Raw genomic sequence first — 19,074 nt, forward strand, 5'->3', positions numbered from 1 at the left:
CTTCTTATAGAGTAGAATGCCTGATACCTGGAAATTAGCACACCGTTCTGGCCTCTGCTCGTGTTAATAAGGTTGACAATATGTAAAAAAAATAGTGGAAAAAAAACAAATTTTATTTAATTTATTAATTTTCCAAAGAATTGTGGGAATAAATTACAACTTCTAAAAACTCACAATGCCTCTTGCTAAATACCGTGGACTGTCTACTTTCCAAAAAGGGGTCATATGGGTGTGTGTGTGAGTGTGTGTAGGGATTGGGAGGGGGGGGGGTTATTTGTACTGTCCTGGTATTTTTGAGCCTCAAGAAATTAGAGTCAGTCAGTGCTGAAAACATTTTGTTACTAGATTCATCTTTCCTCCATAACCTTAACAAAAAATTGTAGTTTATAGTTTTACCCAACTTGTATTACTTATATCTACAATAAAAATCATTGCCCAAATCTGAATGAGCTAAATTGACACATTTGGAGCTAGAGGTGGCAATGCTATTCCAACATTTATTTTTCTGTCTATTTTTTAGCAGCACCTGAAATTGTGAAGAACCTGAACACAGAGAATATCACCACCACTTCTATATCTCTGAGCTGGGACAAACCAAACGGAAATGCTAGTTTTTATTTCATTCAGATCCTGGGAGAGCCAACTTTCAATAGGAATGTAACTACCACTTCTGACATTATTGATGGCCTGACGCCTGGAAATTATTACACCTTCCTTGTCTCTGCCTTTGTTGATAATATCCACGGCAACAGCTCAGTAATAGCTAACTATACAAGTGAGTATCAAACTTTATGCAGGCCACACACATATCAACGTTTAGTAGAACTGTGCCTTCAACTTCTTATAGAGTAGAATGCCTGATACCTGGAAATTAGCACACCTTCCTGGTCTCTGCTCTTGTTAATAATTTTGAGAATTCATAAAAAAAAGGGGAAAAAAAAATCTAATTTTATTTAATTTCTTAATTTTCCGCAAAAAAATTGTGACAAAAAATTACTTCTGCAAAAAGCTTGCCATGCCGTTTACTAAATAACTTGGACTGTGGACTTTCCAAAAGGGGTCCTTTGGGGGATATTTGTATTGTCCTGGCATTTTAGAGCCTCAAGAAGTTAAAGAGACTGTCAGTACATCAGGATTGATCAATTTCATATATATATATTATAGTTTGTAGATTCTATAACTTCCAGACAGACTAAATAATATATACTGTTTTGAATTGTTTTTACCAAAGAAATGTAGCAGATTACATTTTGGTCCAAATTTATGAAGAAAGATTATTTGTTAGCAACATTCTATAACAGAAACTCAGAAAAAAGTGTTTTTTTTTTTCTCGTTTTGGTATTGTTTTAGATTATGTAGCAAAGTATGATGAAATACCACCAAAAGAAAAAAATGATATAAATTTTATTCGGGTACAGTGTTGCATGACCACGCAATTGCCAGTTAAAGAAGCACTGTTCTGAATGGCAGAAAAAGGTCCTGGTCATGAAGGGCGGGGGGGGGGGGGGGGGGTAGAAAATCTTCCAGAGGTCACGTGGTTAATAACATTTTAAGCAGCTTGATAAGTCAGATGTTGCTAGGTACCATACTAGAACACTGAAAACATTTTGACAACTTCGGACATTATTGATGGCCTGACTCCTGGAAATTATTACACTTTCCTTGTCTCTGCCTTTGTTGATAATATCCACGGCAGCAGCTCAGTAATAGTTAGCTATACAAGTGAGTATCAAACTTTATGCAGGCCACACACATATCAACTTTTAACTGAAATGAGCCTTCAACTTATTATAGAGTAGAATGCCTGATATCTGGAAATTAGCACACCTTCCTGGTCTCTGCTCATGTTAATAATGTTACCAGTATGTAAAAAAATTGTGGAGAAAATATATTTTATTTAATTTATTAATTTTCCAAAAAACTGTGGGAATAAATTACAACTTCTAAAAACTCACAATGCCTCTTGCTAAATACCATAGACTATCTACTTTCTAAAAAGAGGTCATATAGGTGTGTGTGTGTGTGTTGAAGGGGGGGTATTTGTATTGTACTGGCATTTTCTCAGTCTCAAGAAATTGTAGAGGCAGTCAGTACATCAGGACTGATCAATTTTCAAATATATATACTATAGTTTGTAAGTTTGTAGACTCTATAACTTTCACCCAGACTAAATATTAAACAATGATTTGGGTTATTTTTACCAAAGAAATGTAACAGACTACATTTTAGCTTAAATTTAAGGGAAAGATTATTTGTTAGCAAAACTATATAGCAGGAACTCTGAAAAACGTGTCTTTTCTCAAAAATTAAGTTGTTTTTTTTTAAATTTTGTAGCAAATAAAGCCAAGTGGTTATTAAATAACACCAAAAACAGCTCTATTTATGTTTAAAAAAAGATATAAATTTAATTTGGGTACAGAGTGCATGACCGAGCAATTGCCAGTCAAAATAACAGAGTTCTGAATAGCAAACAATACCCTGGTCATGAAGGGGGTAAAACCTTCTGCAGTTTAAGTGACTAATATCACGTTAAGCAGCTTGATAAATCAGAGATATTGATACATACCATACTAGAACACTGACAGCATTTTGTTACTAGATTCATCTCTAACTTTCCTCCATAACCATAACAAAATAATTGTAGTTTATATTTTTACCCAACTTGTAATACTTATATCTACAACAAAAATCATTGCCCAAATCTGAATGAACTAAATTGACATATTTGGAGCTAGAGGTGGCAATGCCATTCCAACATTTATTTTATGAACAATTCCTTGAGTTTTAATAATGTTATCTAAATGTAGTTTTGTGCCCACAGTGCTTAGTATACATGGATAAAATGGCATACATTCATCCTAATGTTTGTGGTAATTATAATTTAGTCAGTCACATTCTTGGATATGGGTTTTTCTGCAATATCATTCAATATTCTGTCTACTTTGTAGCACCTGAAATTGTGACGAACCTGAACACAGAGAATATCACCACCACTTCTATATCTCTGAGCTGGGACAAACCAAACGGAAATGCCAGTTTTTATTTCATTCAGATCCTGGGAGAGCCAACTTTCAATAGGAATGTAACTACAACTTCTGACATTATTGATGGCCTGACGCCTGGAAATTATTACACCTTCCTTGTCTCTGCCTTTGTTGATAATATCCACGGCAACAGCTCAGTAATAGCTAACTATACAAGTGAGTATCAAACTTTATGCAGGCCACACACATATCAACGTTTAGTAGAACTGTGCCTTCAACTTCTTATAGAGTAGAAGGCCTGATACCTGGAAATTAGCACACCTTCCTGGTCTCTGCTCTTGTTGATAATGTTGAGAGTGCATTAAAATAAGTGTGGAAAAAAACAAATCTTATTTAACTTTTTTTTTGCAAAAAAATTGGGACAAAAACTTACAACAGCAAAAACTCGCCATGCCTCTTACTAAATAACTTGGACTGTTGACTCTCCATAAAGGGTCCTTTGGGGGATATTTGTATTGTCCTGGCATTTAGAACCTCAAGAAATTAAAGAGGTTGTCAGTACATCAGGATTGATCAATTTCATCTTAAATATATATTATAGTTTGTAGATTCTATAACTTCCACACAGACTAAATAATATATACTGATTTGGGTTATTTTTACCAAAGAAATGTAGCAGATTACATTTTGGTCTAAATGTAAGAAGAAAGATTATTTGTTCGCAAAATGTTATAACAAAAACTCAGAAAAATTTGTTTTTTTTCATTTTGGTATCGTTTTAGATTACATAGCAAAAATAATAAAACTCAGTAGTGATTAAATACCACCAAAAGAAATAAATGATATAAATTTAATTTGGGTACAGTGTTGCATGATCGAGCAATTGCCAGTTAAAGTAGCACAGTTCTGAATGGCAGAGAAATATCCTGGTCATGAAGGGTGGGGGGTTGGCATAAAACCTTCCAGAGGTCCAATGGTTAATATCACTTTAAGCAGTTTGATAAGTCAGAGATATTGATACCTACCATACTAGGACAGTGAAAACATTTGACAACTTCTGACATTATTGAAGGATTGACACCTGGATATTATTACAACTTCCTTGTCTCTTCCTTTGTTGATAATATCCATGGCAACATCTCAGTAATAACTAGCTACACCAGTGAGTATCAAACTTTATGCAGGCCACACACATATCAACTTTTAGTAGAACTGTGCCTTCAACTTCTTATAGAGTAGAATGCCTGATACCTGGAAATTAGCTCACCCTCCTGGCCTCTCCTTGTGTTAACAATGTTGACAATATGTAAAAAAAATTGTGGAAAAAAACAAATATTGTTTAATGTATTAATTTTCTAAAGAATTGTGGGAATAAATTACAACTTCCAAAAACTCATCATGCCTCTTGCTAAATACCATGGACTGTCTACTTTCCAAAAAGGGGTCATATGGGTGTGTGTGTTTGAGGGTGGGGTGGTATTTGTACTGTCCTGGTATTTTAGGGCCTCAAGAAATTAGAGAGGCAGTCAGTACATCAGGACTGATCAATTTTCAACTATATATACTATGGTTTGTAGACTCTATAACTTTCACCCAGACTAAATATTAAGCACTGATTTAGGTTATGTTTACCAAAGAAATGTAGCAGACTACATTTTGGCATAAAATTATGAGGAAAGATTATTTGTTAGCAAAACTATAAAAACTATATAGCAAAAACTCAGAAAAACGTGTCTTTTCTAAACAATTAAGGTATTTTTTTAAATTATGTAACAAGAAACCCCAGTGGTTATTAAATAATGCCAAAAGACAGCTCTATTCGTGTTTAAAAAACAATATAAATTTTGTTTGGGTACAGTGTTGCATGACCGATCAATTGCCAGTCAAAATAGCACAGTTCTGAATACCAAAAAATGCCCTGGTCATGAAGGGGGTTAAACCTTCTGCAGTTTTAGTGACTAATATCACGTTAAGCAGCTTGATAAATCAAAGATATTGATACATACCATACTAGAACACTGAAAAAATTTTGTTACTAGATTCATCTCTAACTTTCCTCCATAACCATAACAAAAAAATTGTAGTTTATATTTTTACCCAACTTGTAATACTTATATCTATAACAGAAATCAGTGCCCAAATCTGAATGAACTAAATTGACACATTTGGAGCTAGAGGTGGCAATGCTATTCCAACATTTATTTTATGTACAATTCCTTGAGTTTTAATAATGTTATGTAAATGCAGTTTTGTGCCCACAGTGCTTAGTATACATGGATAAAATGGCATACATTCCTCCTAATGTTTGTGGTAATTATCATTTAGTCAGTCACATTCTTGGATATGGGTTTTTCTGCAATATCATTCAATTTTCTGTCTACTTTGTAGCACCTGAAATTGTGAAGAACCTGAACACAGAGAATATCACCACCACTTCTATGTCTCTGAGCTGGGACAAACCAGATGGAAATGCCAGTTTTTATTTCATTCAGATCCTGGGAGAGCCAACTTTCAATAGGAATGTAACTACAACTTCTGACATTATTGAAGGCCTGATGACTGGAAATTATTACACCTTCCTTGTCTCTGCCTTTGTTGATAATATCCACGGCAACAGCTCAGTAATAGCTAACTATACAAGTGAGTATCAAACTGTATGCAGGCCACACACATATCAATGTTTAGAAGAACTGTGCCTTCAACTTCTTATACAGTAGAATGCCTGATACCTGGAAATTAGCACACCTTCCTGGACTCTGCTCTTATTGAAAATGTTGAGAGTATGTAAAAAAATAATGGGAAAAAAACTAATCTTATTTAATTTCTTAATTTTCTGCAAAAAAGTGACAATTAATTACAACTGCAAAAAACTTGCCATGCCTCTTACTAAATTACTTGGACTGTCGACTTTCCAAAAGGGGTCCTTTGGGGGATATTTGTACTGTCCTGGCATTTTAGAGCCTCGAGAAATTAAAGAGGCTGTCAGTACATCAGGATTGATCAATTTCATATATATATATTACAGTTTATAGATTCTATAACTTCCACACAGACTAAATAATATATACTGATTTGGGTTATTTTTACCAAAGAAATGTAGCAGATTACATTTTGGTCTAAATTTATGAAGATATATTATTTGTTAGCAAAATGTTATAACAGAAACTTAGAAAAATGTATTTTTTTTTTATTTTGGTATTGTTTTAGATAACATAGCAAAAATAATAAAACCAAGTAGTGATTAAATACCACCCACCAAAAGAAATAAACTATATACATTTCATTTGGGTACAGTGTTGCATGAGCAATTGCCAGTTAAAGTAGCACAATTCTGAATGGCAGAAAAATGCCCTGATCATGGGGGGGATAAAACCTTCCAGAGGTCCAGTGGTTTATATCACTTTAAACAGCTTGATAGGTCAGAGATATTGATACGTACCATACTAGAACACTGAAAACATTTGACAACTTCTGACATTATTGAAGGATTGACACCTGGAAATTATTACACCTTCCTTGTCTCTGCCTTTGTTGATAATATCCATGGCAACAGCTCAGTAATAGTTAACTATACAAGTGAGTATCAAACTTTATGCAGGCCACATACATATCAACTTTTAACTGAACTGTGCCTTCAACTTCTTATAGAGTAGAATGCCTGATACCTGGAAATTAGCACACCTTCCTGGTCTCTGATTTTGTTATAAGGTTGACAGTATGTTAACAAATTGTGGAAAAAAAACAAATTTTATTTAATGTTTTAATTTTCTAAAGAATAGTGGGAGTAAATTACAACTTCTAAAAACTCACCATGCCTCTTGCTAAATACCACTTTCCAAAAAGGGGTCATATGGGTGTGTGTGTGTGTTTAGAGGGGGGGGGGGGATTTGTACTGTCCTGGCATTTTAGAGCTTCAAGAAATTAGCAAGGCAGTCAGTACTTCGGGACTGATCATTTTTTAAATATATATACTATAGTTTGTAGACTCTATAACTTTCACCGAGACTAAATATTAATCACTGATTTGGGTTATTTTTACCAAAGAAATGTAGCAGACTACATTTTAGCTTAAATTTATGAGGAAAGATTATTTGTTAGCAAAACTATATAGCAGAAACTCATAAAAAGTGTCTTTTCTCAAAAATTAAGGTATTTTTTAGATTATAAAGAAAAAAAAGCCCAATGGTTATTAAATAACACCAAAAGACAGCTCTATTTGTGTTTAAAAAAAATATATAAATTTCATTTGGGTACAGTGTTGCATGACCGAGCAATTGCCAGTCAGAATAGCACAGTTCTGAATAGCAAAAATGTCCTGGTCATGAAGGGGTAAAACCTTCTGGAGTTTAAGTGACTAATATCACATTAAGCAGCTTGATAAATCAGAGATATTGATACATACCATACTAGAACATTTATATTTTTACCCATCTTGTAATATCTACAACAGAAATCAGTGCCCAAATCTGAATGAACTAAATTGACACATTTGGAGCTAGAGGTGGCAATGCTATTCCAACATTTATTTTATGTACAATTCCTTGAGTTTTAATAATGTTATATAAATGCAGTTTTGTGCCCACAGTGCTTAGTATACATGGATAAAATGGCATTCATTCCTCCTAATGTTTGTGGTAATTATCATTTAGTCAGTTACATCCTTGGATATGGGTTTTTCTGCAATATCATTCAATTTTCTGTCTACTTTGTAGCACCTGAAATTATGAAGAACCTGAACACAGAGAATTTGAAAGAGGTTCTTACCCATTTAGTATACCAAATTTTTGCAGAGCAGTCACAGAAACAAACGGGTTACTTCAAACTCTCCTGCAGTCATACCCGTTACTCTCTCCATTATCTTATTAAACCCTAAAGATACCTTAAAGCAAAACTACACCCACTTCCAGTCCAGCGATGGGGTGTCCCAGGGCTCTCTCATTGGCTGCTGATATCTTTGGCTAGTTTTCCTCTCGTTTCCAATATTTGGCCATTTTGATTGGTTGGGTCTAAATGAGGTCACTCCATGCATGCGTGGGAATTCATTCATATCAACAGATGCCAAAATCGTACACTGAGCTGCATGTGCACTGCTCAGTGTACAGTGCAGACAGGCAGGTAGGAAAAATTAAGGTCTTATTCACATGGATATACTACAGTGTACACCCGTGTGATGGCCCTGTTTATGTGCACAGGAATGCAGGTGTTTTCAGCATCCCATGCAGGTAGTGCCATTTATGTCAGTTGGGAGATAGGGGCTGCATGGACACAGACACTTTCCAATTTGACATTTGTGCATGTGTATAGCCCCGAAAGCAGACATTGTGCATTCGGGGATGTGCACCGCAGCCAAACATATGTCAAATTGCAGCCACTCTGTCACAATTGACATGAGAGCGACTGACTGCACGGGGATGCATGGAACACCTGAATCCATCTGCTAGTAAACAGGACCCTTGCACACGTGTACGCTGTAGTACACCCTAAAGCAGAGTAAACCGAGTACTGTATGCCTCTTCTGCATTTTAAATACTGCCTGTTTGCTCATTTTTTTTAGCTTATTATCTGATAATTCAGTTGGATAAAATACATTCGGTTAATTCACCTCAAATGTGTATTTTTTTTACTCTAGAACCTGGTATGGTGAGAAATGTCCTAATTACCAATGTAACTGCTGAATCTGTAGACCTGAGTTGGTTTCCACCAGAGAGTAATTACAGCTACTATATAATAGTGGTGTCTGAAGGTATATTTTGGAATACAACAACTTCACAGTCCATTTCCATACACGGACTGACATCTGGAAGGCAATATGATGTCCAAATAATAGCAGTCACTGGGACAGATGTGCAAGGAGAACCCAATATAACATCCATTCATACAAGTGAGTACAGATGAACAACTGCATATCAGTACCAATCATTGTGGACTAATTTAGATATCAGTAGATTTACCAATTTATGCACAGAAACCTTAATACAACATATGCATATTATGTATGTTATCTATGTAACATTTTATGTAATTAGAATTCTGTAGACGTCACTACCAAAACACACTGTATATGAATGATTAAGGCCCCATCCACACTAGTACAATTTCTTCTGCATCTGCTGTTGCACTGAATGCATGACAATGGAAATCAAATAATTATCTATGGTGCCTATTCACTTCAATGAAAAATTCTGCAGTACAATCTTTGAAATGGTGCCCCATAGACCTCAATGTGAGCACATGAAAAGGACATGAAAAACACATATATGTGCATTTTTGGTGCATTTTTGGCAGGGTTTTGTGATAAACAACCAGTCTCCTCTTCCTAAAAAAAAAGCATGAAAATGCATAAAAAACACATGTAAAAGAACACCACAAAAGCACACTGAAAAATACATGATCATGCAGCAGCACTTCTATGAACTACTAGGCTAAATTAAATGTAATAACAATATCTTCAAAAATATATATATTTTGTAATTGTATTCATTAGCACTTCATGTTTGGTTTGATGTCTCATTCTATACTATGTATAGAATATACCTATGGTAAATATCAAACTAAAGTTTATTTTATCTCTTTATCTCTGAAAATTTTGAGCTCTCTGTAGCAGTCCCTCACTCCCTGTTTATCTAAGTATCAGGAGAAGTGGGAACACCCAAAATAGACAAACGCAAAAAAGTAAATTTGGTAGGGAGTCCCTGCCATTGAAGTCTCCAAGATATTTGGAAAGATAGGGGAGTTACCCATTTTGCCAATCTCCACCTAAAACTTACACCTAACTTAGACCTGAAAAATACAAAATAGTGGTGTGACTTTTTGGGTTTCAAAGGTAGTTTTTTTGTGGAGATGCTGATGACTGTGTGAGTTTAGATTCTGTAGAACATCTCAAACCCTTTCCATGACCAGAGGCCACTAAAGCATGGATGCTCAGGACACATTTAGGAAAGTCAGTAAGCAATGGTGAAAGTGTATTTAAATCCAGAACATTGTTTTTCAGTATTGGCCTGAAGTGTGGTCAGGTTAGAACCCTATCTGTCTCTGCTGGGCATATTCATCCTCTCTAATTCTCCTAATGACCAGTGTCTCTGGGGAAAAAATGTTAGAGAAAGCCCAAAATCTTGTGTTGTTACCAAAACCAGAATAGGAGAGAAATCTTTTAATAATTACATTGGGCTCAATTCACAAAGGGTTATTTTCCTCTTTAACCGCCTCCCGCCCGCCATATAGTCCAATGATGGGCGCAAGGTGGTTCTTTTATTCTGGGAGGACGTCAAATGACGTCCTCCCATTCTCACCGCGCATGCGCGGCTCAGGGAGCGCGCAGCGTGGCGCTCAGCGGTGCACTGTGTCCCTCGGACACAGCGGATCACCGATCACGGAAAGAGCCGAAGATGTCGGCTCGGTCATGTGATCAGCTGTGTCCAATCACAGCTGATCACATGTAAACAGGGAAATGCCAGTTATCGGCATTTCTCTCCTCCCGAGCTGTCAGGGGGTAATTGGCTTTCCGCGGAGGGGACATGTACACTGATCATCAGGGCACTGATGATCAGTGTGCCCTGTTGATCAGTGTAGCCCCAGCAGTGCCACCTGTCAGTGTCCATCAGTGCCTTGTGTCAGTGCTCATCAGTGCCTTGTGTCAGTGCCCATCAGTGCCACATTAATGCCACATATCAGTGCCTACCAGTGCACATCAATGCCACATATCAGTGCCTACCAGTGTACATCAATGCCACATATCAGTGCCCATCTGAGCTAACTGTCAGTGTCACCCATCAGTGCCAGTCAGTGCCACCTATCAATGCCAATCAGTGCCACCTATCAGTGCTGCCAATCAGTGCCACCTATCAGTGCCAGTCAGTGCCGCCTATCAGTGCCAGTCAGTGCCGCCTATCAGTGCTGCCTATCAGTGCCATGTATCAGTGCCATGTATCAGTGCTGCCTTCAGTGCCCATCAGTAATGCCTGTCAATGCCCATCAGTGCCACCTATCAGTGCATCCTCATCAGTGCCACCTATCAGTGCCGTGTCAGTGCCGCCTATCAGTGCCAGTCAGTGCCGCCTAACAGTGCCAGTCAGTGCCGCCTATCAGTGCCAGGCAGTGCCGCCTATCAGTGCTGCCTATCAGTGCCATATATCAGTGCCATGTATCAGTGCTGCCTTTCAGTGCCCATCAGTGATGCCTGTCAATGCCCATCAGTGCCACCTACCAGTGCATCCTCATCAGTGCCACCTATCAGTGTCCATCAGTGCAGCCTATCAGTGCCCACCACTGCAGCCTCATTAGCGTATATCAGTGAAGGAGAAAAATCACTTATTTACAAAATTGTTTAACAAAAACTAAGAAAAAACGTTTTTTTCCAAAATTTTCAGTGGTTTTTGGTTTGTTTAAGAAAAAATAAAAATCCCAGAGGTGATTAAATACCACCAAAAGAAATCTCTATCTGCCACAAAAAAATGATAAAAATTTCAAATGAGTACAGTGTTGTATGACCGCGCAATTGTCATTCAAAGTGCAACAGCGCTGAAAACTGGAAATTGGCCTGGGCAGGAAGGGGGTATAAGTGTCCTGTAGGCTAGCGGTTAAAATCTGAAGTAAAATGGCTCATAGCATTTTTCAAAAATGTTTTTCCAATTCACAAAAAAAAACTAAAAAAAGGCATGCGCTATTTCATTGAAATGTGCTATATTTATCCCATGAAACCATTCAGTATTTTATCTCATGATGTGATAACCAGTGGGATGGGTACAGTGGGGAAGAATTAGAACCTCTGTCAGTTTTTATTGCTGTCTGTGCCCCCATTACAGAGATTCACTCTCCCTAAGCCATCTTTAGTCAGGTCTGTTTTGTCCAGTTGGAGAAAAGCTATTGTCATTCTATGATGTTCTGGAAAGTGTCACTCTTATATCCATCTGTAAAACCTTCCAGTTGATGAAACCCCTCTCCTAACAGCTCACGTTCTACACCTTTGTTAGAATACTTGTCTATACCTAATCCCATTCTGTCTCATGAATATTTGCGCCAAAGATATCTCTAAAAATAACTGTGAAAAAGTTAAGTATTCCCACTACCTATGACAGATGATCCAACAAGGGATTATACCATTGTGATGTACATGTATATTGATGTTTGGCGTGATTGGGAGGTTAATGCAGTACATGTATATGTGTATACAGATGTATATGCTGGTATATACATAAAAAGTCTCTAAAAAACTGATGAAATGACAGGAGAAAATAGACACAGTATCTCACAGAAGTGAGTACACCCCTCACATTTTTGTACATATTTTATTATATAGTTTCATGTGACAACACTGAAGAAATTACACTTTGCTACAATGTAAAGTAGTGAGTGTACAGCTTGTATAACAGTGTAAATTTGCTGTCCCCTCAAAATAACTCACACAGCCATTAATGTCTAAACCAGGGGTGGGAAACTTTTTGACTTGAGGGCCGCAATGGGTTCATATATTGGACCCGCGGGCCGGACCAAGAGTAGATGAATGATGTGTATGTGTCATCCATAGTAAGTATAGGAATATTCCCCCATAGTAAGCATAGTAATTCATCCCCCATATAGTAATTCATCCCCCATAGTAATTCATCCCCCATAGTAATTCATCCCCCATATAGTAATTCATCCCCCATAGTAATTCATCCCCCATAGTAATTCATCCCCCATATAGTAATTCATCCCCCATAGTAATTCATCCCCCATATAGTAATTCATCCCCCATAGTAATTCATCCCCCATATAGTAATTCATCCCCCATATAGTAATTCATCCCCCATAGTAATTCATCCCCCATAGTAATTCATCCCCCATATAGTAATTCATCCCCCATAGTAATTCATCCCCCATAGTAATTCATCCCCCATATAGTAATTCATCCCCCATAGTAATTCATCCCCCATATAGTAATTCATCCCCCATAGTAATTCATCCCCCATATAGTAATTCATCCCCCATATAGTAATTCATCCCCCATAGTAATTCATCCCCCATATAGTAATTCATCCCCCATATAGTAATTCATCCCCCCTATAGTAATTCATCCCCCATAGTAATTCATCCCCCATATAGTAATTCATCCCCCATATAGTAATTCATCCCCCATAGTAATACATCCCCCATAGTAATTCATCCCCCATATAGTAATTCATCCCCCATATAGTAATTCATCCCCCCTATAGTAATTCATCCCCCATAGTAATTCATTCCCCATATTAATTCATCCCCCATATTAAGTCCCCAAGTCCCCTCTGTGTCAATTCACTTACCTTTGCTCCGCGCGTTCCTCTCGCCGTGTTCCCGCGCCGTTCTGGTGTAGCATGAAAATCTGTCTCCTATGAGGATCTGTCCCCCTCGACGTATCTGCGCATGTGCCAGTTTCAGGCATTAGCAGCCGATCGGCGATCTCCGGCACATGCGCAGATACGTCGAGGGGGACAGATCCTCATAGGAGACAGATTTTAATGCTACACCGGTCTTCAGGGCGGACTGTGAGAGGAGCCTAGCGGGAGGCTAGCTCCGCGGGCCGGATTAAAAGGTCTGCCGGGCCGTAGTTTGCCCATTGCTGGTCTAAACCATTAGCAACAAAAGTGAGTACACCCCTAAGGGAAAATGTCCAAATTGGGCCCAAAGTGTCAATATTTTGTGTGGCCACCATTATTTTCCAGCACTGCCTTAACCCTCTTTGGCATGGAGTTCACCAGAGCTTCACAGGTTGCCACTGGACTCCTCTTCCACTCCTTCATGATGACATCACGAAGCTGGTGGATTTTAGAGACCGTGCACTCCTCCACCTTCCATTTGAGGATGCCCCACTGATGCTCAATAGGGATTAGGTCTGGAGACATGCTTGGCCAGTCCATCACCTTTACCCTCAGCTTCTTTAGCAAAGCAGTGGTCATCTTGGAGGTGTGTTTGGGGTCATTATCATGTTAGAATACTGCCCTGCGGCCCAGTCTCCGAAGGGAGGGGATCATGCTCTGCTTCAGTATGTCACAGTACATGTTGCCATTCATGGTTCCCTCAATGAACTGTAGCTCCCCATTGCCAGCAGCACTCGTGCAGCCCCAGACCATGACACTCCCACCACCATGCTTGACTGTAGGCAAGACACACTTGTCTTTGTACTCCTCACCTGGTTGCCGCCACACACGCTTGACACCATCTGAACCAAATAAGTTTATCTTGGTCTCATCAGACCACAGGACATGGTTCCAGTAATCCATGGCCTTAGTCTGCTTGTCTTCAGAAAATTGTTGGCGGGCTTTCCTGTGCATCATCTTTAGAAGAGGCTTCCTTCTGGGACGACAGCCATGCAGACCAATTTGATGCAGTGTGCAGTGTGTGGTGTGAGCACTGACAGGCTGACCCCCCACCCCCACCCCTTCAACCTCTGCAGCAATGCTGTCAGCACTCATATGTCTATTTCCTAAAGACAGCCTCTGGATATGACGCTGAGCACGTGCACACAATTTCTTTGGTGGACCATGGCGAGGCCTGTTCTGAGTGGAATATGTTGTGTACCATAGACTATCCCTCTCCCCTATGATCTTCCAGTGTACTGATCCAAATCCTGCATGTCTTCTAAAATAGCCTTTTCAAAATTATGTGATCAGCGTGCTCAATCTCTTCCTTGCTTCTTCATGAATTCTTAGTGTATGGTTTCCCATGGTATGCAACAATTGGGCAGCATCTCTATCATGGTGGGACTGTAAATGGAAGACACTCCTGTAAATAACCCGACGAGCAGGTATGGCAATGTTCGCAATCCAAAGTAAGAATGGATGTGATGGAAGGAAGTGGCTGCAAACAACCCAGCACGGCCACTAGAAGTGCAGTCTGCACTTTATTTTTGTTGTATTTTGTGGCGCTTCATTTAATTTGAAATAAAACTGTTCTGAGTGGGACCTGTAATGTTAAACCACTGTATGGTCTTAACCATCGTGCTGCAGCTCATTTTCAGGGTCTTGGCAATCTTCTTATAGCCTAGGCCATCTTTATGTACAGCAACTCTTTCTTTCAGATCTTCAGAGAGTTCTTTGCCATGAGGTGCCATGTTGAACTCCAGTGACCAGTATGAGAGAGTGAGAGCGATAACACCAAATTTAACACACCTGATCCCCAATCACACTTGAGACCTTGTAACACTAACGAGTCACATGACTCCAGGGAGGGAAATTGGCTAATTGGGCCCAATTTGGACATTTTCACTTAGAGGTGTACTCACTTTTGTTACCAGCGGTTCAGACATTAATGGCTGTGTGTTGAGTTATTTTGAGGAGACAGCAAATTTACACTGTTATACAAGCTGTACACTCAGTACTTTACATTGTAGCAAAGTGTCATTTCTTCAGTGTTGTCACATGAAAAGAATAAAATATTTAAAAAATGTGAGATGTGTACTCACTTCTGTGAGATACTGAATATTTTACTAAGTGTAATGAGGTGGATTTACTAAAGGCACATTGATTGTGCACTTTGCAAGTGCAGTTGTCCCATATTTAGGTTTCTATGCATTACTGTTGAGAGACAATTGATCCAAAAAAATTGAAACTACTTCACATTACTCCAAACATGCCTGGATCACTACTTATTTAACTATATTTCCTTTAGCAAATTTACTTACAATGCTATGTGGCATTTACTGAGCGTTTTTGCTTTTTGAGGTAAAAAACAGATGACGGGATAGTGAATTGACATTTTCATTATCTCATTAAATATTTGGGAAAAATTTTTGCGAATAACAAAAAAACACGTAAGTGAATCACAAAAAAAGTGCAAGTGCAAAACACCACACGAAAAAGTGCACTTAGGGGTGTGCTTTGTCCTTCCCCTGAAGGGGATGGACCTCTACCCTGATCTCCCGGGGCACAAAGCTCCTGACGGGGACAAGGTTCCCATTTGGTCCACCTAGCCAAAAGGCCTGGCGGACCACCATTCCTTGTGGCCAGCCGAAGCCAGCCACACAGTACTTGGTCAGGGGGCTCTCCCGAAGAGAAAACCCCCTAGGGACAGGGGAGGAAGGAACCAAAAGGCCACACATCCTCCCCCTAGATGTCAGGGTAGGCCCGAGGACCACACCCTCCATCCTGTGAGGAAATAAAACACACACATAAGAGTGAAAGTGACAAAACGTGGGAGATAAATAAATTAAAAAATAAAAAGGTGGTCGTGCCAAATTGTGCACAGCCCAGGCCCTGAGGCCTGTAGCAAAAATTGCCCTGAACTTAGCCAGAAGGCCTGGTCCCAAGGGCGCTGTGCAGAAAAAGTGTTTAAACTCAGTGACCATGTGCCTTTTCACGGCTTGGGGTCCCACACCCAAGTGCTACTAAGAGCACCCCTGAGGCGACCACTCAGGGGGCACTGGTTTGCGGACTTTCTGCCTTCCCGGCCCCTGGCCAGATCGAGGTAGATCCACTCAAATCAGGAGGTACTGGGCCCCTCTGGCATTCCAAAGGGGAATTACTCCCGGGCCCCAACTCTCTATGAGCACCACGGTTTCTGTTCCCTCCATATTAACCATCAGGACCCCCATGATACCAGCAGGGGTACTATACAACCAGTCATCCCCGCAAAGCTAGAATGACCGTGGAGCACCCCTACTGGACACTGATAAGAACAGATACTACACTTGATCTTAGCCAAAAGGCCGAGAAGCGATATTTGGGAAAAATGTGTTAGCTCACCTAAATACCTCATGAGGTATCCTTTAGTGAACGCAGCCCCTTGTTCTTGTGACAACTATCTAAGCAGGGATTTCTCTTATTTTGGAGACATTTCCTCTTCTTTCTTGTGTCTATGAGAAAGAAAGTGAAGGTGAATCTCGCCAATGAAACTGGATTCACTGGACATTCCTGAATAGCAAGTCTTTTTTAATTCCATGTTATTACTCTAACAATTAACGCAAACCTTTTTTTCCCCTTACTGCATTGCAATGTAAAACACATATGTTTAGACTGAGTTTTACCATTCTGCTATTTTACATGCATAAATATCTCACTAACACCTCGGTCACATCAAACCTGACTTAGAAGTTGTGCGACTTACAGTGAAGTCACACAATTTCCAAGTCGGGTGAGATGCCGATTTCAGGTGCGATTTGCAAGACTTCTGACACAGATGTCTAGGCAGATGGCACCAAAAGTAGTGCATGCACTACTTTAGAAATCGGTGCGGCTCCGACCAAGTTGGAACCGCACCGATATGACTGCATGCCAGTTCGCATCCAGTGTGACTGGGGTGTAATGTGATATCATTTAATCAGCAAACTTTGTTGATTATAATTTGAGGTAAATATATGGTGGTGGGGGATTGCAAATAATGTAAACACTGCATGTACAAAAAATACAGAACAATGTAAGTTCCTTCCCTTGTTTTACTATTTCTTCCCATTAAATACCAAGGAAATAAAAATATTAGATTTTCTAATAATTAAAGCCCTATCTGTCCTGAAAAGGACGATGTATAATATGTTAGGGTAGACTACAACTGCTAAAAAGTATAATGTGCGGAACTGAGACATTGGCCAGAATTAAATAAATGTTCTGGTATTTGAGGGGATTTAGAAATAGAGATGAGCATGGGCATCCTCCCAACATGTTCTGCCTCCCCAATGTAACCATTGAAACTGTGATCTCTATAACTGATCCAGTTGTGATAACATAGCTGTAACTTACAGTCTCAGTAAAGTTGCCAGACAGTGACTCGACACAAATCACATCATCCATATTGTGGATAGCTTTAATTGAAAACTTGTGCAGATCTTGAAAGCTGAACATCAGATCAGGCAAAAAAATTATAATATGAACAGCTCTAGTTGAATACATGTGTTCAGAATAGAACTAAAGCACACTGAAAAGAGCATGGGATTAACTATATAGAGCATCTCCTAGCAGCGGAGTGAGGTAGGGACAAACATATTAACGGCCAAGATACAACAATGTATGTGTAACATGACAGAACTCATACCTCACTTGAACTTTGAATACCTTTGTACTCCAGTGAGCTTCGGGCCGGGTTGTTTTCTGCCCCATACCTCAAGTGCGCACTGTATCACAGCTAGGAACGCACACAGCTGCATGTTCCTGGGAATATATAGATGAACTTTCTCTTAGCAACTCAGACATCATACTGAGGAACATAGGGAACATTAAAGTAGAACCACGGATGTTTCACTCCAGTCCTATACAAATATTAGAACTTCACAAAATCAAATTTAAAGTAGAACTAAAGACAAAACTTTTTTTTTTCATTTTGGATAAAGCAAAGGAGGGTTTTAACCCCCCACCTCACCTCCTTGGTCTCAGCCCGAATCACACACCTACTGAGCGACATATCAGACTGGATGTCGCTCCACTTCCTTAAATTGAACCTCTCCAAAACCGAGTTTCTTGTCTTCCCCCCAGCCCGGACACCACCCCCCATTGACTTCTCCGTCACATCCAACAACGCTACCATCAAACCCGCCCTGCAGGCCAGAGTACTTGGTGTAATACTGGACTCCAACCTATCCTTTCAACCTCAAGTCCAATCTTTAACAAACTCGTGCAGACTCCACCTCCGCAATATCGCCAAAATACGCACGTTCCTAACCCCAGAAACCACTAAACAGCTCATCCACTCCCTCATCATATCACGACTCGACTACTGCAACTCCCTCCTCACTGGCCTGCCTCGCCGCTGGCTATCCCCGCTTCAGTCCATCCTGAATATGGCTGCCAGACTCATTCACCTTTCCAACTGCTCTGTCTCCGCCACCCCCCTCTGCCAATCCCTCCACTGGCTTCCGATTGCGCAACGGATCAAATTCAAAATCCTAACGCTGACGTACAAAGCTGTCCACCATACTGCCCCGAACTACATCACTGACCTAATATCCAAGTACCGCCCAGCACGCACTCTCCGCTCCTCACAAGACCTCCTTCTCTCTAGTTCCCTGGTCTCCTCCTCCCATGCCCGCCTCCAGGACTTCTCCAGGGTGTCACCCATCCTCTGGAACTCCCTGCCCCAACCCATCAGATTATCACCTACTCTCCTCTCCTTTAGGCGCACCCTGAAAACCCATCTCTTCAGGGAAGCCTAC

The 19,074-nt window shown here is 39.7% G+C and overlaps 1 protein-coding gene and 1 pseudogene across 1 annotated transcript in view; one reads left to right on the forward strand and one right to left on the reverse strand.

Moving 5' to 3' along the window:
* Positions 1-19,074, forward strand: part of LOC149460091 (uncharacterized) — a 370,510-nt gene that overhangs the window by 156,964 nt on the left and 194,472 nt on the right. The window contains 4 exon segments of the mRNA XM_089680163.1: positions 524-775; positions 2,949-3,200; positions 5,373-5,624; positions 8,614-8,865. Coding sequence (XP_089536289.1) covers positions 524-775; positions 2,949-3,200; positions 5,373-5,624; positions 8,614-8,865 — 1,008 coding nt within the window.
* Positions 16,492-16,653, reverse strand: LOC149460092 (U2 spliceosomal RNA; annotated as a pseudogene).

Source organism: Staurois parvus, unplaced genomic scaffold, assembly GCF_062004578.1.
Source record: "Staurois parvus isolate SC_StPar_1 unplaced genomic scaffold, SC_StPar_1.0 ptg000235l, whole genome shotgun sequence".
Lineage (NCBI taxonomy): Eukaryota > Metazoa > Chordata > Amphibia > Anura > Ranidae > Staurois > Staurois parvus.